At 50.2% G+C, this 25,894-nt stretch overlaps 12 protein-coding genes across 12 annotated transcripts; 9 read left to right on the top strand and 3 right to left on the bottom strand.

The window, feature by feature from the left end:
• Window positions 1–1,503: 1,503 nt before the first annotated feature.
• Window positions 1,504–2,797, top strand: BDV17DRAFT_252897 (uncharacterized protein). The gene has a single exon (XM_073756599.1). It carries the CDS (start codon window positions 2,146–2,148, stop codon window positions 2,416–2,418), a length of 273 nt encoding a protein of 90 aa, XP_073619936.1. The 5' UTR covers window positions 1,504–2,145; the 3' UTR covers window positions 2,419–2,797.
• Window positions 2,798–3,308: 511 nt separating this feature from the next.
• On the top strand, window positions 3,309–4,220 carry BDV17DRAFT_252896 (uncharacterized protein). Its single transcript, XM_073756598.1, has 2 exons — window positions 3,309–4,004; window positions 4,078–4,220. Exon 1 carries the CDS (start codon window positions 3,373–3,375, stop codon window positions 3,790–3,792), a length of 420 nt encoding a protein of 139 aa, XP_073619935.1. The 5' UTR covers window positions 3,309–3,372; the 3' UTR covers window positions 3,793–4,004; window positions 4,078–4,220.
• A 188-nt stretch (window positions 4,221–4,408) lies between these two features.
• Window positions 4,409–5,966, top strand: BDV17DRAFT_147134 (nucleoside phosphorylase domain-containing protein). The gene is made up of 2 exons (XM_073754408.1): window positions 4,409–5,658; window positions 5,719–5,966. Exons 1-2 carry the CDS (start codon window positions 4,528–4,530, stop codon window positions 5,833–5,835), a joined length of 1,248 nt encoding a protein of 415 aa, XP_073619934.1. The 5' UTR covers window positions 4,409–4,527; the 3' UTR covers window positions 5,836–5,966.
• A 1,715-nt stretch (window positions 5,967–7,681) lies between these two features.
• BDV17DRAFT_147115 (aldo/keto reductase family protein) lies at window positions 7,682–8,857 on the top strand. Its single transcript, XM_073754406.1, has 2 exons — window positions 7,682–8,264; window positions 8,324–8,857. The coding sequence occupies exons 1-2, from the start codon at window positions 7,749–7,751 to the stop codon at window positions 8,657–8,659; spliced, it is 852 nt and encodes a 283-aa protein (XP_073619933.1). The 5' UTR covers window positions 7,682–7,748; the 3' UTR covers window positions 8,660–8,857.
• Window positions 8,491–10,429, bottom strand: BDV17DRAFT_147117 (initiator tRNA phosphoribosyl transferase family protein). The gene is made up of 5 exons (XM_073754407.1): window positions 9,991–10,429; window positions 9,875–9,909; window positions 9,637–9,809; window positions 8,909–9,575; window positions 8,491–8,856 (listed from the first exon to the last, which is right to left on the bottom strand). The coding sequence occupies exons 1-5, from the start codon at window positions 10,338–10,340 to the stop codon at window positions 8,705–8,707; spliced, it is 1,377 nt and encodes a 458-aa protein (XP_073619932.1). The 5' UTR covers window positions 10,341–10,429; the 3' UTR covers window positions 8,491–8,704.
• Window positions 10,430–11,794: 1,365 nt separating this feature from the next.
• BDV17DRAFT_252889 (HAD family hydrolase) lies at window positions 11,795–13,186 on the top strand. Its single transcript, XM_073756597.1, has 2 exons — window positions 11,795–12,047; window positions 12,105–13,186. Exons 1-2 carry the CDS (start codon window positions 12,039–12,041, stop codon window positions 12,846–12,848), a joined length of 753 nt encoding a protein of 250 aa, XP_073619931.1. The 5' UTR covers window positions 11,795–12,038; the 3' UTR covers window positions 12,849–13,186.
• A 983-nt stretch (window positions 13,187–14,169) lies between these two features.
• BDV17DRAFT_252887 (MutT/nudix family protein) lies at window positions 14,170–15,318 on the top strand. Its single transcript, XM_073756596.1, has 5 exons — window positions 14,170–14,237; window positions 14,294–14,407; window positions 14,468–14,560; window positions 14,744–14,984; window positions 15,048–15,318. The coding sequence occupies exons 2-5, from the start codon at window positions 14,357–14,359 to the stop codon at window positions 15,284–15,286; spliced, it is 624 nt and encodes a 207-aa protein (XP_073619930.1). The 5' UTR covers window positions 14,170–14,237; window positions 14,294–14,356; the 3' UTR covers window positions 15,287–15,318.
• BDV17DRAFT_252878 (putative NUDIX family hydrolase) lies at window positions 15,319–16,517 on the bottom strand. Its single transcript, XM_073756595.1, has 2 exons — window positions 15,951–16,517; window positions 15,319–15,892 (listed from the first exon to the last, which is right to left on the bottom strand). The coding sequence occupies exons 1-2, from the start codon at window positions 16,440–16,442 to the stop codon at window positions 15,380–15,382; spliced, it is 1,005 nt and encodes a 334-aa protein (XP_073619929.1). The 5' UTR covers window positions 16,443–16,517; the 3' UTR covers window positions 15,319–15,379.
• A 173-nt stretch (window positions 16,518–16,690) lies between these two features.
• On the top strand, window positions 16,691–17,400 carry BDV17DRAFT_252877 (C3HC4 finger protein; the record flags this gene model as incomplete). Its single annotated transcript, XM_073756594.1, has 1 exon — window positions 16,691–17,400. A coding segment is annotated over exon 1 (538 nt), but the record flags the coding sequence as incomplete, so codon positions are not given.
• Window positions 17,401–19,506: 2,106 nt separating this feature from the next.
• Window positions 19,507–22,016, top strand: BDV17DRAFT_287450 (uncharacterized protein; the record flags this gene model as incomplete). The annotated part of the gene is made up of 3 exons (XM_073761180.1): window positions 19,507–19,643; window positions 19,726–21,820; window positions 21,867–22,016. 3 exons carry the CDS (start codon window positions 19,507–19,509, stop codon window positions 22,014–22,016), a joined length of 2,382 nt encoding a protein of 793 aa, XP_073619927.1.
• Window positions 22,017–23,098: 1,082 nt separating this feature from the next.
• On the top strand, window positions 23,099–24,522 carry BDV17DRAFT_252813 (dolichyl-phosphate beta-glucosyltransferase). The gene is made up of 3 exons (XM_073756592.1): window positions 23,099–23,244; window positions 23,329–24,102; window positions 24,163–24,522. Exons 1-3 carry the CDS (start codon window positions 23,128–23,130, stop codon window positions 24,505–24,507), a joined length of 1,236 nt encoding a protein of 411 aa, XP_073619926.1. The 5' UTR covers window positions 23,099–23,127; the 3' UTR covers window positions 24,508–24,522.
• Window positions 24,523–24,840: 318 nt separating this feature from the next.
• On the bottom strand, window positions 24,841–25,705 carry BDV17DRAFT_287448 (putative nuclear distribution protein RO10; the record flags this gene model as incomplete). The annotated part of the gene is made up of 2 exons (XM_073761179.1): window positions 24,841–25,328; window positions 25,444–25,705. The coding sequence occupies 2 exons, from the start codon at window positions 25,703–25,705 to the stop codon at window positions 24,841–24,843; spliced, it is 750 nt and encodes a 249-aa protein (XP_073619925.1).
• Between the last annotated feature and the right edge of the window lie 189 nt (window positions 25,706–25,894).

The raw sequence follows: 25,894 nt of genomic DNA, 5'->3' as shown, positions 1-25,894 counted from the left end.
TAAGATGGCTGATTTTATGTCTGTGGACTGTATAGGCTCTGATCCACGCATATATTTACCGGACCCAATTCCTGATAATATTCGAGTCTACCAAGGCGATTGTCTTTTTTGCCACTCCACATCAGGGCTCGAGCCGTGAGAAGTGGCTAAAGTACTCGCAGACATTAGAAAATGCGGTGGACCATGATTCTCAGCTGCTCCAAGGGCTCGAGACATGGTCGTCTGAATTGGTGGAGAGGATGCAATGGTTCGGCCAAATTGCTCCAGAATTTGACATCACTACATTCTTTGAGACGGTCATGCCCGGGTCCGTCAACGAAGGGTCTGCGCGGATCGGCCTGCGCAAGGAGCGAGTCGTCGGGCTTACTGCGACTCACAAAGAGATATGACAATTGAGCCCGCAGTATCGCCCAAATCACGAGCGTGTTTCAAAAAGGCTGGAGACAATTATTCAGGATATCAGAGGAAGGTCAAAACATCCTAGTCCACAGGAGCTAAAGGATTGCATGGTGTCCTCACCTAGTCACGACGAATTCCCTTCAAGACGACTAGGCAGCGATGCGCGCATCACAGAAGCGACGAGCAACTGGCTCGCGGACCACAGCGACTTTATTGATTGGAAGTCAAAAGACACTGGCGGATCAAGAATCCTCCTCGTAACCGGAAAGCTCGGATATACAAGCAATCTTGCAGAGCACATAGCAAATAACCTTCAAGACAACGCGGTAATCTTGCCTGGGCGAACTCTAAGCGGGGATCGGACTGAGGCCCGGGTCATAGGGAACTTGCTCTATGCGGCCCTTGTCAAGAGCTATAAAACTTCAGTCATCGGCGGGCCGCCATCAGTTGCCCAACGGCTTGGTTTAATCGACATGTACCACGAATTGAAAAGAGGCAACAATGGCTTCTTGAACTGGCCCCTACAGGACCTTCGAAACAGGTTGGCATCCCTCCTTTGGATCCCATCTACCGACCCCGTCTATCTCATAGTGGATGGTCTGGACGAGGCAAAACAGGACCGTGTAGGTGTGGTAATTCATCTTCTTGTGGACGCGGTCGACGCCATACATAACTTCAAATTCCACATACTTGTCACAAGCCGCACTGAGAAGCTCCGGTCCTGCTTCCCTAGTTCTATTCGCCACCTTTCGTTGGATGATGTTGATAATAATGGACAGAGGATATTTCGGTGGTTGCGATATGCAAAGGAACCTCTCACACTAGCTCAACTCAGAGCCATTAGTACAGTGGGCTTAGAAGAACACTCTTCCCCACCTTCATGGTTCGAAATGTGGGTGCACCGGGCTACTCATTGGCTAATAGATACTGGAGGCGGCGACTGCCGACTTATATCCTACGAACCGACAATGAAATACTTGGTGGAGAAAATCAAAAGCTGGTCGGGCCAGCTTGGAGCTGAGCCGTCTTCTCACTCGCAGATTGCCCGGGACTGTCTCAAGTACCTTGTCAAATCGGAGCTGGATCAAAATTGCCAAGGTGAAGGCGGATCTGACGCGTTTCTCAAGTACGCCTCCCGGTATTGGTCTGCGCATCTTGACGAGGCAGCGGACGATATGGGAGATCTTCTGCACAAACTTGCGGATCATCCAAAGGCACCCTTCTACTGTGCACTAACAAGAGGAGAAAACGATCCACCCCGCGCGGATGCCGTTACGTTAATCCATATCGCCAGTGAACTGGGGCATGCTAGAGTGGTAAAGCAATTGCTCCACAACCCCTATCATCTAAATTCTAAGGATAATCGTGGGCGGACACCATTACTCTTGGCCACTACCAATGGACACGAAGCAGTCGTGAAGATCCTGCTGGATCAAAGAAACATAAATATCAACGAAGCAGATGATGATGACCGCACTCCTCTGTCAGTGGCCGCGCAGCATGGTTACGGCAGCATTTGCGGTGCGCTGCTTGAAAAACATGCTGATGTTGATAGGAAAACAAACGGGCTGAAACCGGTGTTTATAGCTGCACAAGAGGGAAATAGGACAGTTTTCAAAGAACTCATTAAGGTGAAAACGAACGGTCCGGGTAATGAGACGGATTCAACATTTCTGCATCAAGCAGCGAGAGAGGGCAGCGCAAAGGCAGCGAGGCTTTTCCTTGACGAAGCGCATATTGACATAAATGTTGTGGATCAAAAAGGAGTTACCCCTCTTTATCTTGCTATACAAGAAAATCGGGGTGCAGTTGCTTCTCTATTATACCATCGTGGTGCAAGCAGAGAGGCAAAGAAACCTGAAACTGGAAAGACTCTGCTCTTTCACGCCCTATCATCAGGAAACCCGAGAGCTGCTGAGTGGCTTCTCTCTTGGGGAGCTGCCAAGGATGAGCAAGACAATGATGGCCAGACGCCCTTACACGTCGCTGCCACCGGCATTGTTGATGATGTGCAATTGATGATGGACTATGGCGCGTCAGTTAACAAGAAAGATAATTTAGGCCAAACCCCACTCCATGTGGCGGTATGCTGTGGAGACAGGGCTGTCAATAATGTCCAGGTGCTAATCAAACACCATGCAGACATTACAAGTCGGGATACCAACGGCAATACTCCTCTCCACGCGGCCGCAGCCACGGGGTCTGACAAGATAGTTCAGGTTCTAGTCCAGCACGATGGGCGCGCTACTAATGTCAGAAACAATGTCGGCGAAACACCCTTGCACAAGGCAGCCGGGAGTGGAGTCACTGCGGTCGTTGAAATACTTCTTCAAGAAGGAGCGACCATGACCTGTAGGGATCAAAACGGCCAGACCCCTTTGCATGTGGCTGTCACAGGTCAAAACCCCGAAATAGCCCGTGCTCTCATCAATAAGGGGGCAGACGTGGAACTGAGGGATTACAAGGGCCAAAGTCCACTACACACGGCGGCGGAAAAGGGCCATGGTCGGATGATCAACCTTCTTCTCTTCGCTGGGGCAAACGATATGGCTAAGGATCAAAATGGAGACAAGCCTCTACGGCTTGCGGAGACCAAGCGGTTTGTAGACGCCGTCTCACAGTTAAGCGACCGCGCTTCCAGAACTGTATGTTTAACCATGGCCTTTTTACAGGATTTTTACATAGTGCTCACTATCTGTTAGCCGGAGAATGCCGACGATGGGTATATGATGGGTTCTGCCGCGCTGCGAAGTCCGCCATTCGCCTCTGGTTCGAATCAAGAGGCTATAGATCGATGCAGTAAGGCCGTGGAGACGGTCAAACGGGCCCTGGAGAAGTGGGAAGTGACCCCAAAGCACATTCCAGGACTGATGAAGCTCACACAGTATAATATAGTCATCTTAGGTGGTGGGTGATCTGCTTGGACATAAAAAATGGAAGAAATGCTGAACATCAGTAGATAACAGTCAATCGATGGATACCCCTATGAAGAGAAAGTTGCTTGAAACGACACTCTCCCAAGTTAATGAAATCGCAATACAGATGACTGGAACTGAGATGTCTCTGCGACTGCTGAATGACGATGTCCAGCAGGATGAGTTGACAAGGGCGGACAACCGAACATTGGTTGGAAAAACAGCTATCAAGTACCATGGCAAAACTCCATTAGGCACCCAGCTAGAAAGGCGCGTCATCAACCCGATTCTTTTAGATCCGACCCGGGAGAAACCAATTATCACCATACTAATCACAGACGGAGAGGTATGTACCATGTTTAGCTTCCATAGCATTGATTGCTGTTCAACTAGACTTCTACGGACCCCGTCACTAACTTTCATATGCAACCTGTTTAGCCGAAAGGCGAAACACGAGACACGTTGCAGAAAGTCATAAAGAAGTATAGCGCAACGCGATGCAGGAATAGGAAGTCAATTTTCCTCGTCTCGCAGATTGGTAATGACGAGGAGGCGACCAAATTTCTCGAAGAAATCGAACAAGACGAGGAAATCAAACACCTGGTGTTTTGCTCTGAAAAGAAACTCGACGATCTGAGGCCAACACTCGACGGCTCATCTAGCGAGGAAGACAGAAAATATGCGTCGCTCGTAAGGATGTCCTATGCCCAACGCATTTGACCTATTTGTGTTTACCTCTAGCCGTGCAGCTAACTATAACTAGCTACTCGAACTCTTCTCAACCGCACTAGCGAAACGAACCTAATCGTTTTTGTGATAATCAGGACGGAAACTCTGCAATACATAGGGCCGGTCGTTTCAAGCAGGTACTTTAGATGTTTTGATATTCAAGGAAGCTTAGCAAGAAAAACGTGGTAAATGAATAAATTCTAGATGCGAATATGCTTTTTGGGTGACAAGCAAGTACATATTCAGTGGCGCTATCTGGGCCGCGCCCCTGCCGCCCAATTCCCATCAATTTAATAACAACCCAATCTATAGTAACCCGCATATAGAGGCATGCAGACAACTGTGTTTGTGACAACAGAGCCGTCGTCACGTGTTGGAAGCCTCTTCCTTTCTTCCCTCTCTCATCTAGCTCAGTTCTCTTTATGTCTCGAATTATCGTCCTTAATCAACGTGCTTCGCTATAAACATTAATTCGATCAATAGGATGCATCCGCATGTGCCGAATATTGAAGAGTACCACGTAGCGTGGATAACAGCTCTGCCGACCGAATTCAGCGCAGCGACAGCGATGCTAGACGAACAATATGAACACAGTGTTGACACCGCGTTATATACTTTAGGCCGTATCTGCTGGCATAATGTGGTTATCGTTTGCCTTCCTGCCGGTCATATCGGGACCACAGCAGCCGCCACCACAGTGCTGCAGATGACGCTCAAGTTTCCAGCTCTCAAAGTTGGCCTTTTAATTGGCGTTGGCGCGGGCGTACCAAGTACTGGCGTCGATATACGACTTGGCGATGTTGTGATAAGCCAGCCCCAGCGAGGTTATGGCGGAGTGGTTCAATATGACTTCAACAAGATCACGCCTGGTGGTAAACATAACCCTATAGGTTATCTGAACGGACCGCCTAGAATCCTCCTTTCTGCTCTCACGATGCTAAAGGCGAGAGTCATGATGGGTGACACTAGTATCACGTCTCACCTCGAGGCGCTGGAAGCGTTCCCTTCTTTCAGTCCAGCAACTCCAACTCCGGATATCTTGTTTCGCGCTGATTACGAGCATATTGAGGGACCGACATGTGAAGCGTGCAGGAAGGACATGGCAATTGAACGACCAAAAAGAGGTGATGGAGATATGTCAATCAAACTACCGAAGCGAGTTGATCAGGATATCGTTCTGCATTATGGCATAATTGCCTCGGGCAACCAGGTGCTCCGTGATGGTCTTACGCGAGATAGGCTAAGTACAGAGCTTGGAGGTGTTCTGTGCTTTGAGATGGAGGCTGCTGGTCTTTTGAATATTCTCCCTTGCATTGTCATTCGAGGAATTTGTGACTATGGCGACTCACATAAGAACAAAATGTGGCAGCCTTGCGCAGCCGGGAATGCTGCTGCATGCGCCAAGGAGCTTCTAACATATGTACCACCATTTTTTAGTTCAAAGACATCTGGCTCTGATAGGATAGAGCGAGGTCCCGGTACTGGCAAGAGCCCAAGCAGGGACAGTGGAGACACAATCGGGGAGCCATCGATGAAAGCGTCGACGGAGAAAGAACAAGGGGCCATTTTCGCAGACCCAAAACAGGAGGTTGGCATTGATGGACTCCAGCCATTGGTGAGCGCATTGTATACTGAACCCAATCCATATGTGCCAGGATGCTGACCGGCAGCCTAGGAAGAACTACTCGGTCTTCGCCAGCTTTACCCCAGCTCGTTGCGGACTTTACCTCCTGGCCTCGAGTATGTGAAATTGATTCAGTATTCCCTTAGCCACCAACTTAAGAATCCGTAGCGTTATAGCAGTGCACGGCCTCGGGGACTCACGCTCAACATGGACGAAAGGCACCACATTATGGCTTCGAGATCTGCTTCCCAAATCGCCATCATTTCATAGCGCCCGTATTATGACATTTGGCTACGATGCTAGAAGCTTTCTGCGTGAGCTTTCCTCGACTATCCTCGGGAGGCTTTTCACCTTTGCAGAGGATCTTCTAAATGATCTTACGGACATGCGTGCTTTTCGAGCGGTACGTGCCCACCCCTCAATACGAGAACTACTGCCCTGACCAGAAAACAATAACCCCTAACGAATTCAACCCAAACAGTATAAAAACAGGCCCATCATATTCATATGCCATTCCCTCGGTGGCCTAGTGGTGAAAAGTGTTTGTCTTATCGATTCCACCCCTCAGACCGTATTTACAAGTCCATAGGCACTCCGACACGCAAACGAACGTCGCACCTTATACGGGCACATCGCCGATTCAACCAAAGCCATCCTATTCTTCGGAACACCCCATCAAGGCTCGGACATTGCGGCATATCTGACCGGCTTCCAGAAATCTATCCTGCTAGACAAGGCAGAGTTTGTAGACGACATAGCCAGATGGTCAGCACCTTTAGAGGAGCTTACTACAACATTTAGTGAGATCGCGCCAAAATATGACATTACGACATTCTTTGAGCAGAAGGCGACTAAAGGAGCTATTGTGCGCATTCCCTCCTGGTCGTTAAACATCTTTCCATTATTGATATAATCATTTTGCTAACAGGTGTACCCTTGCGGTAGGTTGTTCCCGAAGGTTCTGCGCGCATGGGACAAGCAAATGAGAGGATCCGAGGCCTAAACGAGGATCATGTTTCGCTATGCAAGTTCGCCGGGGCGGATAGCAGCAATTGGAGGATCGTATCTGGCAGACTTGAGGCTATTGCTGATTCGATTCATAAAGATAGCTCCGATGGATGTAGTGACTATATGTCGGTGTGATGGAGGACTGGGGATACTCTATATCTCAGACTGAAACATGATCTATAGGCATTTATCATTGCGTCTAGCACAGTTTCTAGTTTATAGGCTTTGTGCCTTGTTTTCACTGAACAATAATCTCAGTACCGGGCCCCGAGGTGCAGATCACACAGAATACTGTAGAGCGGAAAGGCCACAGTTTCTGATCCAAAGGCCACGCACAATCGTGGTCTTTCCCTTGTTCACCCAGAGTTACTCCGTTGACCTTATCGACCAGGCTAGACTCGGCTGAACTCCATTCATCGATCGCCCGCATCTCAGAAAAACCAAATATGGTGGAGTCTGCGCGATGGAGATTTGACTGGTTGCCGGAGGCTTTTTCCGCTTCATCTTCGGCGCTGAGGGAGATACCATGGGTCGGTGAAGCTTCCCGGCGAGGTGATCATTTGGCCTGTATAGTATCGAGTCGAGATTTCACTGGCCCACTGAAGTTGCTGCTTGATCCGTGAGCATTCAGAATTCTTCTACCAACGCTAGATAGTCGGCATTAGTGCAGAGGTTGCTGTCACAATCCACGATATTCTTGCCCTCGAGCATCTCATTGCCGAGATCCAACAGATCGGCTTCTCTCATCGTCTGTCAATTGTCTGCTCCAAACTGGGCGAAAGTAGATCGCTTCAGAGTGTGACTCAGAGAAAAAGAAATTGGTCGCCAAGTTTTTCATTAATAGTTGTCTACGTTGAGCGTGATCACGGAAGAATTGCGCCATCGCAAACATTTGAACGGGCGTATGATATCATGCCCAGCGGCGGGGCACCGACCGATTTTCTCCCCGCCTCATGTCCATATCAACTCATCGAAGTCCACGCGAAACACCACGTTCAGAACCACAGATTCTTTCCCTTTTTTCAGAGCCAATTGATCGCGTCGCCTGACCGACGTTACCGCATATTGAAACCATGTCGAACAAATACACCATTACCGACCTTCTACCTCTTCCAAATTCTTCGGTCAAGATCCCGCGACTCGGGTTTGGTGTCTATCGCTCCCCAGCAGCACAGACCAAGCAATCGAGCATCAAGGCGCTTGAGGCGGGCTACCGGCACATTGATACCGCGCAGTTCTATGCAAATGAGAAGGAAGTTGGCGAGGCGATCCGAGACTCCGGTCTTCCTCGCGACCAAATCTTCGTGACCACCAAGATCCTCGCCCCCGCGGGTTCGCCCGAAGCGACCTATCAAAAGATTGTCGATAGCGTGGATAAGATCGGCGGTAAGGATGGATACGTGGACCTGTTTCTTATACACAGCTCTAGCTCCGGATCCTCAGGCCGGAAGGAGCTGTGGCAAGCTCTGGAAAAGCTGCTAGAGGCAGGCAAGACCAGGAGTATCGGGGTTAGCAATTTCGGCGTCAAGCATATCGAAGAGATGAGGGCATATGCAAAAGTCTGGCCGCCACATGTCAATCAGATTGAGGTACGTTCTTAGATGTTTCTTCGGATTGTGAAACGGATGTGCTAAGTGGAACAACACAGCTCCATCCATGGTGCCAGCAAAGCGTGATCGACAAGTATTGCAAGGATAACGGGATAATCGTCGAGGCGTACTCGCCCATCGTCCGAAACTATAAGGCGAATGACCCTATCCTTGTGGATGTCGCCAAGAAGTACAATAAGTCAACACAGCAGGTTCTGATACGCTACGCATTGCAGAAGGGATGGGTTCCGCTACCGAAGACAGACAACCCGGAGCGCATTGTGTCGAATGCCGATGTGTTCGACTTCGACATTTCTAATGAAGATTTCGCTGTGTTGAATGGACTGGATCAGGGAAGCGCTGGAGCCATTGTGGAGGCTGTTGAGAACGAGTAGATCGTTTCGCATAGATTCTATGATAGTAATGCAAAATTCGCGAATTCAATAGTCTGGCCGTTGCATCAGGAAGGCGTTGACCGATTGCAGTGTACTGCGCGAGGGATTAACGTCATGTTTTGACGAGACGATCCAAGCAAGACGTTGTCGGATGAACTGCTTGCCTATTGAGTCTGTCCGGGATCCAACAAATTCACCTAAACGGGTCAGATTGAGGATGAACAAAAACCTGATAGTAAAGCGGCTTACCGGCATCGTTATAGAAGAAACAGATAATTGTGAGCAAGGTCCCCGCAGAGAGATCCTTGCCAGTGTCGCATACAACGAGCAATGACTGTGACGGATTCGAACCCAACCGCGAGCCAACGAAAGCCTGAACCTTATCCAAATGGTTTCGTAGATCACGGCCACCTTGCCTCGAAGATGTACAACCCAGATTCAAACGCTTCGGATTGTCTCCTGGGACTTCTTCGTTGCTGTTGCAATCTATGACAAGATCATAGGCTCCATTCCCAACCAATCCAGGATCTGCCTGACCAATATAGAGGTTCTTAGTTGGGGCAACGAGAGTGGCTTGCTGACTCGAAGTATGCTTTCGGTGTTCCCGCGTCAGATTCTCAATCACATCGGGCAGATCCTCCTCTGATGTAGCTAAGAGTGTGGACTTGTGAGCCCAGAAGACCGGTGGTGTTAGACCATGAGCCCAAGCCTCGCTGTCATCCCCTGCGCCCTGGATATATCCGCCTTCAGATATTTCCGCCCCATGGACGCGCTTTGAGGCTGAGCACAGAACAAGGAGATTGTAGTCATTCCCCTTGCGCAAGTCGGTTGGGTGGAAATATGTCCGGTTCGCCCAAGCAAGCCGGATTGGTTTCCCTAGTTGTTGCCGGAGTTCATCCAAATCAAGCTTCAAACTCTACAATCTGATCAGATCGTTTCTTATTCAGAAATACGATGCGAGTATTCAGGCAACGTACCTTGAGTGAATGGACGAAGCTGTCAATCCTTTGTTCAATCTGCGACTCTTCTGATGCCCCTAGGTAGTTCGGCGGCAATTCAACGGAATGATATGCAGTCTCCGAAGGAAACAAGGCTCGGTTGAAGACGGCGCACCAAATAGGGATAGTCTTCGATAGAGCATCGGGCATCACTGGTAATCCGTGAGAAAGAGCGTTAGAGAGCTAGTGACGGCGGCGGGCTAATCATATCACTCACATTTGCCACGACGAGTCGAGTCCACTATGATACAGCTGCAAGGATCACACAGTTGCAGTTAGCTTCAGACAACACACTACTCTGGACAAGGGCGATGGCATGGATGGCTCACTTACCCCCCTTGTTCCCGGGAAAGTGGGAGAATCTGCAGGTTTAGTCTTCGAAAACTGAAGTCCCACTGGCCGGTGTGGCCGTCGGTGCTCTTGAAGTAAGCACTCCCACCTTTGATATCAGGCGGGATGTACCAGCTGCCGCATCTTTCATTGGCGATTAGTGGAAGGCCATAATGGTCAGCGACCTCGCGGACAAAGGCAGCGTCGGCCTCAATAGAACGGAGTCGGTTGTTCACGGAAAGTGCTGATCGTCGCAAGGAAGCTAGCGTCTGCGACACTGAAAGCTGCTCCGTGGAGGGGAAGTGAAGCGACGACACGGACACGGGGAAGTCTGAATCGGCAATATCACCCATGTCTGTTTGGATTATTGCACTTGCATGAAGCAGACCAAGCAACAGTGTAGCCTAAACAGGTATCCAAGCAAGTTTCCAAGTCACGAGGCTGCGGTTTCCAAGGTCCGAGTGTCCAGAGTATAGAGTGGCTCAAATAGGAAAATATTCTATCAACCCGCTAAGCGCCAAAGCGTTCTCGAGGAGGGAACGGCTCGGGCTACAGGGTGGTTGTCTCCGTCTACAGGTCGCTATACCTTATTAGGTAGTTACCATTTCAAGCAAGTCACTCCAGTCCTGTTAGAGCGGTTGGGGGTTTGGGTCTTAGGGTAGGGTTAGGGGATTTGGGTTAGTCTAGGGTAGGTTAGGGTCCTGGTTAGGAGCTTCAGGAATGTCATTCAAGAGGTAGAACCGTGATAAGGTCAGTTGCCTAATTAGGTATGAGACCTGTAGACGGAGACATCCACCCTGTAACCCGAGCCGTTTCCTCCTCGAGGATAATCTGATGCTGACTGCACCAATGAGAAGCAGGCCGGGTCAGCAGTGTGTGGATCAAGCATTGGAAGCCCAACGTTCGATGTATGCCCGAGGGTTGAGGCACCAACGAGGGCAAGTCACCACTCACCACCCCTTCGACAAGTATGTGCATACTTAGGTACTTCGCATCAATAATTTGACAGGCGTGACATTCAGGAGGACCTACGCAGATTGTATACTTAGCCGGACGCATGCATGCACCGAAGATGTACGGAGTACAGAGTCAGATAATATCCGGAGCAAAAACGGGGCCTAGCGTTTTTGCTTAGAGTATTCTGTAGGCACGGCTGCATTAACCGCTCTCCGCCGCATGGACGATAATGCTCGGGGTTGTGGACAGGAACCAAGGCCTATTGTACGCTCAGAACACCGGTGATTCGTGGCTATCACAAGGGTCACACCTAGGCTTGAGGTATATAACTGAATTCTAAGTGGAACAGAGTGCTCCGCTGATATTGATAGGTTGTCAACAACGGATGTTTGTCTCGTAAATGCGCTCGGTTCCTGGACATCATTCTTCATTATTGTTTCAGCAGCGAGCTATATTCGGAATCCGTTGGCCCAAAGGCAAACGGCCTACGCCAACATCTTCCGGTGAGCAGAATCAGATGTCTAGAAGTAGTATCCCCGCAGCCATGGAAAAGAAAAATTTGGAACACAGCCTATAGGAAAAATGATGAAAGAGAGACCTGATTCGATTCGGTTCTCCTCATTATTGCTCGAGACAGGACCTGTTTCTGCGCATTTCCATATCAACGGCGGGACGGGTCTCGTCCTTCTCATTCGACCGCACTATCCCCTGTTGGGACGACTCATTGGCAGCCTGCGCGTTACCTAAACAGGCGCGCCATACTCTGATAGGTTTAGCAGGGCAGTGCAGCCCGAGGCTCGCCGTCTCTCGGTGGTCGCAAACGTCACGGTATGACCTCAAGCCGCCGGCCCCCGCCCCTGCCTGGAACATTTTCCCATGATATTATCGCTTTCCCCTTTTGCGGAACCTGATATGCTCCACGGGGAGGAATCTACTTAAGGGACCGAAATACCCTCGTTTCATTGTCTTGTTCCAAGGTCTACTCAATCACCAGAACTTCTCTCTTCAAGTTCCCCTCACCTGTTCTCCTCTACAACTCTCTACAACTCTCCACAACACAACCCCACCAAATCCATCAGAACACTTCATACATCATGCCTAAGGTGAGATACCGTCGACGTTATACTTAATCAGTCCTTATTAACACTCTCATGATCTAGATCACGGAGATTTTCTTTGATTGCGACAACACCCTCGTCCTCTCGGAGGAGTTGGCCTTCGAGGCATGTGCCGATCTTGCCAATGAGATCCTCGAGAAGCAGGGCCTCACCGTCCGCTACACCGGTGAAGAGCTCATCAAGGACTTTGTCGGTCAGAACTTCCGTGGCATGATGCAGTCTCTCCAGGCTAAGTTCAAGTTCGAACTCAACAAGGACGAGCTCGAGGCATATGTAACAAAGGAGGAGGACAAGGTCATTGCCAAGCTTGAAGAGAAGGCGAAGCCTTGTGTTGGTGCCACCGAGCAGGTCCAGAAGTTGTACGACGACGGCAAGTACGGTCTTGCTGTCGTTTCCTCTTCTGCTCTGCGCCGGGTCCGCGCTTCCATCCAGAAGGTTGGACAGGACAAGTTCTTCGACCACGACAAGGTTTTCAGTGCCGCCACTTCTCTTCCCAAGCCTACTTCTAAGCCCGATCCCGCCATTTACCTCCACGCTCTGGAGAAGGTCGGAAAGACGGCCGAAGAGACCGTCACCGTCGAGGACAGTGTTTCTGGTGCCCTCAGTGCGGTCCGTGCCAAGATTGCAGTCATTGGCTACGTCGGCAGCTACCCCGGTGAAGAGAAGCAGGAAGAGATGAGACAGCGTCTCACCGACCTCGGTGCTAAGGTCATCATGAAGGACTGGAGCGAGTTTCCCCAGTTGCTCAAGGAAATCGAAGACCGGGCTGTCTCCCCCGCTCTCTAGTCCAACTCTGGATCGACTTACGATACCGCTTTCTACACGATGTCACGACAGCGAGCGCATTTCTTTCTTCAATCTCGGTTTTCTCATACGTCTCCTAATTCGACCCTTGCATCTACCCAAGACTCGCCCTCTTGTGAGCTCACCGATCACGCAGGGCTTGCTGAAGCTCTTTGATATGGTCGAGTTCTAATACGGGACATCTAACTCCTTTTCCTTCTACCCGCTCTTAGATATCTCTGGGTCGGGCCTCTCGAATTAGTATTCACTTTGTATCATAGACAGGTCCTGATGGAAGAAAGATACCCATAGCCTGCGAAAGAGAACAGAATTTTCTCATGTATTTTCCATCGTTATATGTAATGATATGACCAGTAGATACTCGACTGTAGTCCCTATCTATCCCTCAGAGCGTGGGTCGCCTATCATCCATCCTTCGGCCCGTCGCAACGCTAAATACGCTTAATCGAGGAGAACTATGACAGGATTTTCAATCGAGCAACGATGGCCAGGCTGTCTGGATCGGAGGTTCTTAAGGACGGATCTCACATATCAGGTATGCATGCCACGGACTACTCTCTCGTCCTTTGGAGGCCGGTTGGCTGGTACGCGTATGATGACCATGATACTCGCTTGACTCATTGTACGGACGAGCCTCAGTCATAAAGGGAGCGTACTACGTAGTACTAGAGCCTAGCAGCCTGCCTTGCATGATGCGTTCAATAGAGAAGCGTCTCCGTGACGATGGCCCCTGCACTGCGCATGAAGGCCGCGGGTTTGAGACGGTTGCATTGGCCTTGGGCGTGTCAATAGCTATGGAGGCTTCGGACTCTCGAGCCTCGTGTCTGGAAGTCCCGAACTTCTGAAAGTCCTTCCTTGACTCCAAGGCTGTGGTACTGTGCTGTGGTCTATAATGCACGCTGTCGAGAGAAAGTGCTTTTTTATCCTGGGAAGCTTCGTGAGATATCGCGAGGTAGGTACTTTAGTGGTTATCTTCAGTACTCTGAATAGAGGAACTATTTTAGCAGAATTTGTACAAAGGCATTATGGACTCAGATGCTATTCTTCGATAGCCTGGGAAGTTCCGACCCCTTGATATATAGAAGCCGGCCGTGTTTGGCTAGTATAGTTGACCTGGTTAACAGTTGAGGTGCGCAACTTACGCCGCACAGCTTGGGCAACCAAGACCTCACGATATTGGTTTACTAAGCATGTGTGAACAGTTGAAAAGGTGAAGAAGTCAGTCGTACATTTGGGCAGACACTCGACTTGGGCGGAGCAAAAGAGGCGGTGGGTCGCGGGGATGGGTCCTGGGGTTCGACCTTCAGAGCTTGCCCCTCGTTGTTCTTCATTTCCCCCAAGCAATAGATTTCGAAAGTAATACTTGATTTTGTCAGTGCCGTTGCCCTATAAATTCACTCTCCCCGCAAAGATCTGACGATCTATAGACTGGTTTTCTTTCTATCTGAAACCATATTGTTTGTCGCCACGCTCGGTATCCGGAGTTCAAGATGTCTGATCCAATGTACGCCAAGTCAAAGTTTCTATCAAAGGAACCCCTGGTATGGTGACATGATGCAAGGTTTCGATTGACCGATCCGTTGACTGTGACTCGGATTTAGGATCCGAAAGAAGCAAAGTGGGCGAAGTTGGTTAAGACAACCTATCGTGACCCTAATGGCGTTGAAAGAACCTGGGAATCGGCTGAAAGAACGGTAGGATACCGGTTCTATTGTTTTGTGCTCTGTCGAATGTCTATGCACGTGGTCTATTCCGGTCCGCTATTGCTGATGCTAAGAGTCGGCCTTGCAATGATGCCCGTGTTCAGACAATCAAGCAAGAAAGAAACAGTAAAGTTTGCTCGGAATGTCCACTAATCACCTACCTTGACGAAACAGACGCGACCCGCAAGTTGTGAGATTGACGGTGTTGGGATTGTGACCATTCTGAACAAGGCCAGCGGCCCGGAGCTTCTCCTTCAAAAGCAGTACAGGCCACCGATTGACAAGGTGGTCATCGAAGTGCCAGCCGGTCTCATCGATCCCAAGGAGACGGTGGAGGAATGCGCTGTACGTGAACTCAAAGAAGAGACAGGCTATGTAGGCGTGGCAGACCAAACAAGCACTGTCATGTATAACGGTGAGTGATAAATACGTTGGCAGTAGACATCAGCTCAATGTGCTAACGCTGGCTCGGTTGCAGACCCAGGGCTCTGTAACACAAACTTGAACATGGTCCACGTTCGCGTTGACATGTCTTTGCCTGAGAACCAGAATCCCAAGCCTCAACTTGAGGATAACGAATTCATAGAGTGCTTCACTCTTCCTTTGTCTTCGTTGTTTGATGAGTTGAAGCGACTGGATGCTGAGGGGTACGCTATCGACGCTCGGGTTGGGACAATAGCAGAGGGTATCGAACTGGCGAAGAGATTGAAGCTCTGATATGGATAAAAAACGTTGCTATAGATCTACAGATTTCCATTCGACCACTACTTTCATATGCTACCGTCGTTCAGAGCGACTGCAATCCTTCTTCTAGAGTTTGTTCTCCCGTTTCAGCCCCATGTATAAAGCCCAAGCCGCAAGAGTTTTGCCGTCTCGTATGCCCTCCTTCCACAGGTCTTTTAGTGGAACCACTTTCAGCGTAATCTTCTCTCCATGCTGTCGTAGACCGGTCAACTTTCCTTGTAAGGCCTCAATATCCTTGCGCGGTATCCGCTTGTCGCATAGGAACAGAGGTATAAACTCATCGCTGCCTCCGGCTGATGGGTACACTGCTTTTTGTAGCGTTTCGCTATCTTCCGGTTCGGCCGAAGACTGTAGCGCGAGTGAAGTCATATCAACAAGCTCGCTCTGTGAAATTCCCAAGCCTGTTTCTTCCTCAATCTCTTCCGCGGCCTTTCCTGCAAATGCGCCGCTGTCGTCAAGCATTCCTGCTGGGATTTCGGAAAACGCAAGTGAACCGGCCGGAATACGGGGTTGTACGGTCAGGACGGCCCATTTATCGTCTTCGGAGCTGGAAGGAACGTCATCCGGTTGAAGTAAGAGCTGTTTAGAGATAATATCAGCTTTCCAGAAAGCGACTTGTTATTACTTCGTAACTCACCAGCATCCCAACACTTCCGCCCCGCAAAAAGACACTTCCAGGGAGATACTCGCCACCGGAATTCGATATATCAGCCTTTATCTTCACAAATCCAAGCCTCCCGCCGCCGAAGAAATCCACCGCCTGTACATCAATCTTGCGCAGGGCGTAGGGGTCTTTATGGAACTCGTGCGAAGGATGTTGTTGGCGGCTAAGGGACTGCTGTAATGTAGAAAACCAAATGCGAAAGGCCGGAAATTGCGACAAGGCCTCTATAGACAGCTCCGGGGGGCAGCTGACAGGCAAAGATCCTAGTCCATGATTGGGATTGTTGGTGGTCGACATTGCAAGTCTGGTCAATACTGGAAGGCGCAGGCGCAGATTAAAAGCAAGCTGACGCAGTTTGAATCTCTGGATCATGAGCCCCAGATCACAGCCCTTTGAGAAGATAGCGGGAGGGGCAGGAGGAGCAGGATTGAGCGGATATGGAGTGATGATCAGGTAATTGCGCATCAGACTCCGAGAGGTTGTGCAGGAGAGAAAGTACAAACCGGTGGGCGATGACGTCTGGGTCGGCGCGAGACCCACCAGAGCTCCGATCGTCCACACTATACTCAGCTCCTCGAGCATCAACACCTGATCAATGATTTTTGAAAGAAGCAATTTCTAAAGTACACAACAAGGGCTGTTGGCTTCAAACGGGATAACTTTCAAAGGACTGGCCACTTGTGGGGTCAGACTACCTTTGATAGGTACACTGATAGTGAACTAACCTACTGCTATGAATTGCTTGCAGGATATATAAACTTGAAAGGCTCCCAACGCACCCAAACCGCCATGCTTAACTTTTTCTAGGACATTCAGGCATACTGCTCCCTGCTCGCTCTCTTAACATCGTCCCCATTCAGACTCGATGTTCTCAGCACCATCCAAAATCCCAGGTGCGCCGCAACAGCTACCTCAATTCATTGATCCGCTTGGTCAGCCTTTGATAGATTTGACTGGAGCTGGAGCCGGAACCGGACGTCGACAAAATCCTGAGAGAGATGATCAGCTAAATGACTGGCTGCGAAACATGCGCCCTAGCGAACAGCAAGCTGTGTATCAAGCCAGTCTATCTGGCGGCTCACGAACCGACCTGAACCAGGTCCAGAGCCCCAGTCTGGCATCGCAGCCCTTGGGGCCCGAGCCCCCAGCTGCTAGTACTACTATCAGCACTACCAAGCGCAACCTAGGCAAGCCGCAGAAAAGTCGCCCAGAGCCCAAGGATGGAGATGAGCTGACTATCAAGATGGAGTGCAAGATTTGCATGGATCAACTTGCTGATACTGTCTTGCTTCCGTGTGGACACGCTACGATGTGTAGGTGGTGTGCTGACGAGCTTATTCCTTCTCACAAGGGGTATCCTATCAAGGGGAAGGCAAAGTGTCCTATGTGTCGGGGGCTTGTGAAGTCAAAGGTGCGGATTTTTACTTCATAGTTAACGTGTGAATCAATAAAGAAATCTCAGAATTAACAAAGTAAATTGGAATACCTGGTTATCCAAGAACAAAGGTCCTTCAATATTTAGAAGATAAATATGACAATGACAGCAGCATGAATCAATGACTGAGATGACTGCGTCAACTCAACACCAGACTATATTTGATGAATCCATCGGGCACTATGCAGCTAATTCTCTTCTTTTCTTTATTTGGCACCAGAATAAATGTTATGTTTGTGATCCGTAAACCTAGTGCTCGAAGTGGATGAAAAACCACAGTTCCTCGAGTTTAAACCAGTCTAGATGTTTGCTGTCGGAGGAAATATGCGATGATCGGGCCGCTTGCATACATTATAAGGTAGTCATGGCAGTTTGCTGTCCCGAACTTTACCAGGAGTCGAATAGCCGTTCGACAGGTGTTTTGTGCAGCGGAAGACTCATATCAAATCCTATACTCCGTACTGTCCTCAATGAATGTCAGCTCTTATCATGTGCGACCTGGATGGTATTCTTCGCCTGCCTAATCGCTGCGAGCCAGCCAGCAGAACATCTGACCCACCTAATACCCGGAAGGCAAGATGCTGACCATATAATCTGGCTAGGGTGATCTCGAGGCGTAACTTCGGTTGTTGGTGCTGGGCATAGGCAGCTGCAGAGCTTCAATCCTTGAAGGCCGAAGCGGGTGGCGACGTCGGTAGCCAGATCAGAGCTCTCGAAGTAGGGCAGATAATATTCTGGAAGCGTAGAAAGCCTTTGAGTCAAGCGCTTACCAATCTAGTATTTGGCTTGGCCTGCCAGAGTTTTCTCACATCGGTATCCGCATACATCAACAGGACTGCCCTGACGAGGTGATTCACATGGCCATAGACGTGATTCGGCTTGCAAGCGCTGACTTGCAGTCCACGTCGGCGACTTGAATAGAGCTGTTTCACTTTCGAGGTGCCCTTTGGCCCATTTCCGCTTTCTAAGCTGCGCATGCGACGCTTTCCAGTCATGATCGTTTATTCACCTCTGTGTGCTTAAAAACAATGACAAAGCAATGCCGGTTGGGGACAGCGAATGGTGAGATCCCATACTCTGAGTCGAGCGTAGTCCAGAAAGTCGTTCATGTTGTCCCGGTTGGTGGGATGACCCTAGACGCGAAGAAGAGAGGGTTGTAGGTAATAAGGCGACCGCGAGAATCACGAGCAGAGCAAACAGCCTTTGAAGTCGGAAATAAGATTGAGGCAACCAGTCGCTGATTGCCCCATGCTGACTCTGTCCAGAGTATATATCGAGGCTGAGCCGCCGAGGATCGTGGTCAGCGGCCAGTCAGGTGATGTTTGCCTTCTTCATTGTAGGCAACCCCCAAATGTTATCGATCAGTACTGCTAAACGGTTAGAAGCGGAATATGTAAGGGGATTATAATTATTATTGCAAGGTCGCAGCCACTTCGGAGGAATCTGAGGGCTGCGGGGAAAGAAAAAGCAAAAAGGCACAGGCGAGCAAGGCAACCGCTATGGACCTCCGCACCTGGCACCGCCCATTGTTTTCCCCGACCATTTATTGTCGTCGTTATCCTCGGGTGTAACGCTTGACTTGCTTCCTGTTTTGTTCAAGTCGCTCGAGGTCCTTTACTGACTCGATTCTTCAGTCTGTCTACCTAGTCTACACAGTTCCATGTGCTGAAGTGGACCCGGCTGACTCTGCACCAGTCATCGTGGGTTCTAGGCAGAGAGGTTGTGCTTTAGTTGCCTAAGACTCTCTGCGATCTTAAATGCATCATCTTCCTGCCTATGATATCTCACGAATACTGCGGTTAGGTAGGCGCATTTACATAGGTCGGTGCCCAGCCACAGATGCATTGATGTCATCGCTGCCCTTGATGCAAACACCCCGAGCCTAAGTTGTTGTCTCTGACTGCTGCTGTCGCATCTCACTCCACCCCCACCATATCCAACTTAAATGTCCTCGTGCGTATTGCTTTCTGCTTCGCACTTGACTATTTTGTCACCTTGTTCAACATTGCTCCACCGTCACATCTTGCCCCTCAGACGCTCAGGCCACTAACCGAATCAGATGACGTGTCCCACCACTTTGAGCCAACCTAAACGATGAGCGACGACAATGCCGATGCTAGGAGGGGAACACTTCCTCTGCGACACCGGGACACAAATCCAGCTGTTCAACAGCCCGCACCTGGTCTTATGAGCTCCTCCGATGCGGACCCGGAGGGGAGCAGCTCGCCTCGGTGAGTAGAACCGAGCTTGACCCAGCCTTACCCCACGCGGTATTTCTACACCAGGCAGTAGTAACCTCTAACTTAGGCTCAGAAGGTCGCGCGCGGCGTTTATATCAGACGATGGATCGATGACTTCCAATCCCGCACAACATTCTACTGCATTCTCATATACCAACGCGAAACCCGGCTCGAGCGATTGGCCGGATGAATACGCCTCGGATGCGCCGAGCGATCAAGTTGCTGAAATTGCACCTTCAACACGACAACAGGGTCTGCGCCAACCACGCAAGGCCCAGGGACCCCGGCCAGGGACTCCGCGCAGTCGCGCCGTCAGCCGTACAGCAGTGGACAACCGGACAGGGAAAGCAAGCCCCGCTGGTAGCGAGTCGCGACTTCGGTACTCTGTGAATTCGACGGACGATCTAGGCAGTAATGTGGCTGTCGCATCGCAGCCGCAACACCACCTACGCCGCTCGAGCCCTGATTCCAACGACGAACGACCCCCAATTGTCACCACCACCAAGCAAAACGAGATAAGCTCACTGTCAAGAGCAACCGGCGAATCAACAGAGGGCCCGAGTTATGGGCAGGAGTCTGCGGGGCAGCTGAGCAAGGAACAAAGATCCGCTGGTGGAGTGTATGCGGTTGACGGAGGTACAGCATTTGAAAGCATCTTACTCCAGGTAGAGACTGAACTCCCAACAGAAGAGCAGTTGACCAATGATGTCCGAGGTATCTATTCCGGGCTAGTCATGGTGGAAAAGAAATGTATGGAATACGTCAAGGAACAATCCCAATCGAAAACCAAATTGTCCGATCGACAATGGCAGGTGTTGATCGGCACCCACGGCATCCTCCTCCAAGAGCATCATGATTTTCTGCTAGCTTCCCAACATCCGGCAGGGAACCCTGTCCTCAAACGTCTCGCAGAGAAATACGCAATGCCATCCCGGTTATGGCGCTATGGAATACATTCTTTACTTGAATTGCTGCGCCATCGCCTCCCTGATGCTCTAGAGCACATGATAACCTTCATCTACCGGGCTTATGCCATGATGACGCTTTTATTAGAGAGTGCTCCCGCGTTTGAGTTCACTTGGACTGAATGTCTCGGTGACCTTTCACGATACGGCATGGCCGTCGAAGAAGCCGACTTTCGAGAACGCGAGGTTTGGGCTGGGATTGCGAGATACTGGTATAACAAAGCTGCTGACCTCAACCCTGAAGTCGGCAGAATTCAGCATCACCTTGCCGTACTGGCGCGGCCGGATGTGGTGCAGCAGTTGTTCTACTATACAAAATCTGCTGTTTGTGTGCACCCGTATGCTGGCACTAGGGAAAGTATATTCCTCTTGTTCAACCCAGTACTGAAAGCCCCGAAGACTGTTCGACGTCTTCCGGAAATAGTAGCGGCTTTTGTCGCTGCGCATGGCTACCTATTTATAGGCGACCTTGGAGATTCCTTTATGAGCGCGAGCAACGATTTTCTCTCCTTTCTGGAACAATATATCGGCCGGATGGGTCCGACTTTCAAGTTACAGGGTGTTTACATCGCCTCCTGCAATTTTGCAGCTGTGCTCGAATATGCAACTCCGAATGCACTCTTACCAGGTGAATTCTCCACGAACGCCGCACAATCAAAGTCAATGGATGACATCTATTTTGCCTCTCATCGATTTTGGACTCCAGTTGGTGATCTCAAGACTATTGAAACCGATTTCCTTGCGTCCAGGGATTCTGACTCCATCTCGTCGGTGGTTTATTACGGCTCTTGTGTGACATTCCAAACGCTGTCAACCATGCTGGATCAAATTGGCAACAAGAACATATACCCCTCTTTCCACGCATCGCTCGCTTTCCTTTGGTGCTTAGCCCGAACCCCCAGTAGCATGAAGCGCGTTGAGGTTTTGGTCCCGTGGAAGATAATCGCCACATTCCTCAATACTCTAACCCGAAATTCTCCCGACTTTGCTCTTATCGAGGGCGCCGACTTCCCCAGTCAAGGCAACGAACGATGGCTTCCAGAGGACTTCCTGATACGGGGTCAAATCTGGAGCCAACATTTATACCCGGATAACTTCTTCAACAATGCCCCAACCATAGACGAGGGTCGAAACATCGAACCGCCGTCCCGAGATATTTTGCGGGTACACCGATGCTTGTGGTTTGGGGTTCGGCTTGCTATGGTATGTTGCTCGAGGTACTACTGGAATTTGCGCTGATCATGATTAGTTCAACCGTTGGATGACATACGACGCAGATGCTCGGAAATTCGCAGCTACAGATTTCGCATCCCAACTGGATGAACTGGCTGAGAAACATAGCCCGTTTTACGGAAAGGGCTTACAGAAGGCCGCAGAGGTGGACATGCATGATACCTAACACTGCTGCCATGCCGTGATACTCAACAATCAAGACGTCCTCATTTCGCAGTTATACTTCGCCATGCAGAGTTCGCAACCAACCCCGGCTGCTAGGAATGTACCGAAAGTGCATGCTCCGATGGATGAATGGGTCAGACAGTAGCCTGTTTCAACTGCCAGACACCGCGTGTACAGAACTGCTCCCAGCGCAGTTCCATCACGCTGCTAAATCTCCAGGGTATAGAATCGAACAGGAGCAGATCAGATCAGCGAGGATGCTGGCTGTATACCTCGGGCTTGAAGTCAGCTTCATAAAGCATGGGAATGATCAGATAGGTGCGATATATATGTGCGCAACCTGATAGAACCAAATATATACCTGACATAATCTATCTCGTTTTCGAGTCGACTCCTCCGTAATGAGCTTACGCAGCAGCCACGCGGAGCACACCCTCTGGCCTGCATGGATCGCGAACGGTTAGAAACATGAAACTGCCAAGTCATGTTCTGTATTTACCTTCTCATACTTATGGGAATAACTCAATTTTTTGATATATTAATATTTCTATTAGAGTGTGTTTTGTATAGATATCATAACTAGTGTGCTGTTCCATGTTCTGAACCGTTCGCGATCCATGCAGTCCAGAGGGTGTACTGTATGGATATTGTGGCGGTGTTAGTTTGTTTAGCGCAGAGTGGGGATCAACGTCGCGGCCCATCGCCCCCGACTCCAACTCCGGCTCCCCAAAAGGACAAGCTGGCGACAGGAACAATAACCACTTACTTCTTGTCTCCGCTCGTTTCGTCTTCGCTCGTTGTCTTGACCTGCTTCATGATGGTTATTGCCGTTGTTAAACTGCCTTGTTGAATATCCTGACAAGGCTCCTCGCGGCGCATCGCATGGCTGGCCGGGAGCCCGGGCGCGCTCTTATCGTTCCTTGAAGCTGAGCTTCTAGCTGCAATCTGCAAATCTGCATACCTAGTCATTTCTATCGCAAATATCAGCATCGATATCTCGCCACAATCGAGGTTCAGTTTTTTCTTTCTTTTTTTTTTTTTTTTTTTTTTTTTTTTTTTTTTTTTTTTTTTTTTTTTTTTTTTTTTTTTTTCACACACCTCAGCTATCTACAATGGATTTCTCAGCTTGGACTGAGACCTGCACGCACTGCGTTGAGCTCCTGTTCCATGCTCCCCTCTCTATCATCGTCGCTGCGGTAGCGGCTACCGTGGTTGGATCGTTTGTTGCTGTATGTCATTGCCACTGTCATTGAGCTTGCTTTGTTCAATTCGACTATGTATGTACCGTGCCGTGCTAATGTCATCCACGCTAGCTCTATATATTCCTTTACCTCGTCGCCCCGATCCCACGCCCGTCCCTCCCCGAAGAAACGACCTACCGCACGATAGCGAAGGATGGCTCTATCACGGAACCGCATCGGCTACCGGTTTGGACGCACTCGGGATTGAAGAAGAGTGATGACGCTGAGATATTCATGTCGCTTGTTGTACCGGCTTATAACGAGAAGGATCGGCTCGGTGGGATGCTGGAGGAGGCTGTAAATTATTTGGAGAAGATGTATGGGACGCTCGGGGATAGTCAGTTTAAGAAGGGGAATGGGAATGAGAATGAGAAACTGGTGCGTCAGCGGAAGAATGCTGCCAATGGGTATGCGAATGGAAGTGCGATCCCGAATGGTTATGCGGCTGCATTGCAGAAGGGCTGGGAGATTATTATCGTTTCTGATGGATCGACGGATGAGACGGAGGAGATGGCATTTTCGTTCGCGAGGGACCACCAACTGTCTCTTCACCCTAAAGGCCATGCCGGGCCCTGGACACCGGAGACTCAAGAAGGAGTGCATATTCCGCCCGGAACGATTCGCGTCGTGAGGCTGGCTAGAAACCGCGGTAAGGGTGGCGCCGTCACACACGGAATGCGTCATGTCCGCGGACAGTACGTGATTTTCGCGGACGCAGACGGCGCAACGAACTTTGCGGACTTGGGCAAGCTTGTCACCGCTTGTCGAGAGGTCGAGGATAAAACTGGCCGCGGCGTAGCCGTAGGATCAAGAGCCCACATGGTCGGCAGCGATGCCGTCGTCAAGGTACGCCTAACGCTCACCTTTACAGCAAATTCAATCAATCGACTAACAATGACAACCCAGCGCTCCAAACTCCGCAACTTCCTAATGCACTCCTTCCACCTAATCCTCTACCTCCTAACGCCCTCCCAAACCGCCAAAATCAAAGACACCCAATGCGGCTTCAAGCTCTTCTCGCGCGCCTCCCTCCCCTTCATAATCCCCTACATGCACAGCGAGGGCTGGATCTTCGACGTCGAAATGCTCATGCTTGCCGAATTCGCTCGCATACCCGTTGCCGAGGTCCCAGTTGATTGGCGCGAGGTTGGTGGGAGTAAGCTTAATGTGCTGTGGGATAGTGTAGGGATGGCGTGGGGGCTTGCCGTGCTGAGGGGGGCTTGGGGGTTCGGTGTCTATAGACGGAGGTGACAGCGGCAGTACGACGATGTTGGCTTGATGTATACCAACCAGTATATGTGTGTGCTTTAGGAGTTTGTTGCATTGAGGAATCTATATCTTCGGTTTTCATTGACCTGGCATTCGGTAGGGTGCTTGAGCAGAATGTACGAGTACAGAAAAAGGAGCGGCCCTCTCTGTACTATAAGGGTAGAGCGACTCTCCTTTCGGAAGGAACGACTTCGTTCTAACTTGGAAGGCGCAATGGGCCTAAGGGCTACTAGGGAAGGTGCGAACCCCCTTCCCTTCTCCATCTCCACCTCCATCTCCATCTCCCTCTCACCCAAGCCACACTCTCACGAAAATCTATACCCCCTCCCGTGCAACTCTAACCTCACCCCTCCTCAACTCCCTCTGCAAACTCTCGAGTCTAGCTTCCCACTCCCCCCAAACCTCCCCACCCCCCAGAATCCCCACCTCGTAGAACCTCTGTAAAACCTTCGCACTCCGTACCCTCAACTCCGCAATCTCTTTCGCCTGCGCGTCCTGGACTAACGCGAGTTTCTCCATGCGCGGGATTTGGGATATGAGATTCGTGGAGAGTGTTGCGTCTGGAATGGGTGTGTCGCTGAGACTTGTTAGCCGACTGGCGGTTTCGGGGATTGTAGTGGCGTAGGAGAGAATTATGCTTTTTTGGAGGTCGAGGGAGGGGGTGGTGAAGTCGGTGTTGTGGGGGGAGAGTGACGTCGAGGGGTCTTCTGCGGAGGGAGAGGTTGGATTGGATGTGTCGATGTTGATGTTGGTGAATTGTGTTGATGATGATGATGGTTTAAAAAGATCCGGGAATCGATCATCTACCATTCAATTCAAACATTAGCATACCGTCCCTTCCTCCACCCCTTCATAACCTCCCATAAACCAAAAAAATAATCAAAATCTAAAAAAATAGGTAAGGGAAACAGAACATACAAACCCCCAACAGATCCCCCACAAGTCCCTCCCTGAGTTTCAACTGCTCCAGATCACCTTCCAACTTCGCCAACCGTCTCGCGACCGTCTCATCATGCGAGCTCGGTCTGACGGGGGGCTCGGGCGTGCCGGACCATGTTGTGTCGCCCGTTAGGAGGTATGTTAGCCGGTGGAGGCGGGATTCGAGGAGGAAGAGGGTTGAGGCGGTTGTTTGGTTTATTGAGGATAGAGGTTCGGGGGCGGGGGGTTGTGCCTGTGTCATTTCGGATGAGTGAGACTTGAGTACAGTTTATAGTGGCGAGGGAGGATTGTCGGATTTGGAGTGGTGTTTGTTGGAGAATAATATGGAGGAGCTTGTTGGATCAATAGTCGGGGTAGAGTAGGCGAAGTAGCTTCGGTCTTGGCGGTCAACGCCGGAGTATACAAACTCAAGCCAGCCACAACAGTAGAA

This window comes from Aspergillus undulatus (assembly GCF_047715775.1).
Source record: "Aspergillus undulatus strain CBS 261.88 unplaced genomic scaffold BDV17scaffold_4, whole genome shotgun sequence".
NCBI classification, from domain to species: domain Eukaryota; kingdom Fungi; phylum Ascomycota; class Eurotiomycetes; order Eurotiales; family Aspergillaceae; genus Aspergillus; species Aspergillus undulatus.
The sequence above is the reverse complement of the archived record's forward strand: the minus strand, read 5'-3'. Positions and strand labels throughout refer to the sequence as shown.

Bases quoted from the DNA above. Each gene is read 5' to 3' on its own strand.
- BDV17DRAFT_252897 (XM_073756599.1), top strand. From the start codon at position 2,146: ATGTTGTGGATCAAAAAGGAGTTACCCCTCTTTATCTTGCTATACAAG.
- BDV17DRAFT_252896 (XM_073756598.1), top strand. From the start codon at position 3,373: ATGGATACCCCTATGAAGAGAAAGTTGCTTGAAACGACACTCTCCCAA.
- BDV17DRAFT_147134 (XM_073754408.1), top strand. From the start codon at position 4,528: ATGCATCCGCATGTGCCGAATATTGAAGAGTACCACGTAGCGTGGATA. The intron at 5,659-5,718 runs GTGAGCGCATTG...CCGGCAGCCTAG, and splicing joins TTGATGGACTCCAGCCATTG to GAAGAACTACTCGGTCTTCG.
- BDV17DRAFT_147115 (XM_073754406.1), top strand. From the start codon at position 7,749: ATGTCGAACAAATACACCATTACCGACCTTCTACCTCTTCCAAATTCT. The intron at 8,265-8,323 runs GTACGTTCTTAG...GGAACAACACAG, and splicing joins CACATGTCAATCAGATTGAG to CTCCATCCATGGTGCCAGCA.
- BDV17DRAFT_147117 (XM_073754407.1), bottom strand. From the start codon at position 10,340: ATGGGTGATATTGCCGATTCAGACTTCCCCGTGTCCGTGTCGTCGCTT. The intron at 9,576-9,636 runs GTACGTTGCCTG...ATCAGATTGTAG, and splicing joins GCTTCGTCCATTCACTCAAG to AGTTTGAAGCTTGATTTGGA. The intron at 8,857-8,908 runs GTAAGCCGCTTT...TGACCCGTTTAG, and splicing joins TTTCTTCTATAACGATGCCG to GTGAATTTGTTGGATCCCGG.
- BDV17DRAFT_252887 (XM_073756596.1), top strand. From the start codon at position 14,357: ATGTCTGATCCAATGTACGCCAAGTCAAAGTTTCTATCAAAGGAACCC. The intron at 14,561-14,743 runs GTAGGATACCGG...TTGACGAAACAG, and splicing joins GGGAATCGGCTGAAAGAACG to ACGCGACCCGCAAGTTGTGA. The intron at 14,985-15,047 runs GTGAGTGATAAA...GCTCGGTTGCAG, and splicing joins AAGCACTGTCATGTATAACG to ACCCAGGGCTCTGTAACACA.
- BDV17DRAFT_252878 (XM_073756595.1), bottom strand. From the start codon at position 16,442: ATGCGCAATTACCTGATCATCACTCCATATCCGCTCAATCCTGCTCCT. The intron at 15,893-15,950 runs GTGAGTTACGAA...ATCTCTAAACAG, and splicing joins GCGGAAGTGTTGGGATGCTG to CTCTTACTTCAACCGGATGA.
- BDV17DRAFT_252813 (XM_073756592.1), top strand. From the start codon at position 23,128: ATGGATTTCTCAGCTTGGACTGAGACCTGCACGCACTGCGTTGAGCTC. The intron at 23,245-23,328 runs GTATGTCATTGC...CATCCACGCTAG, and splicing joins TGGTTGGATCGTTTGTTGCT to CTCTATATATTCCTTTACCT. The intron at 24,103-24,162 runs GTACGCCTAACG...ATGACAACCCAG, and splicing joins GCAGCGATGCCGTCGTCAAG to CGCTCCAAACTCCGCAACTT.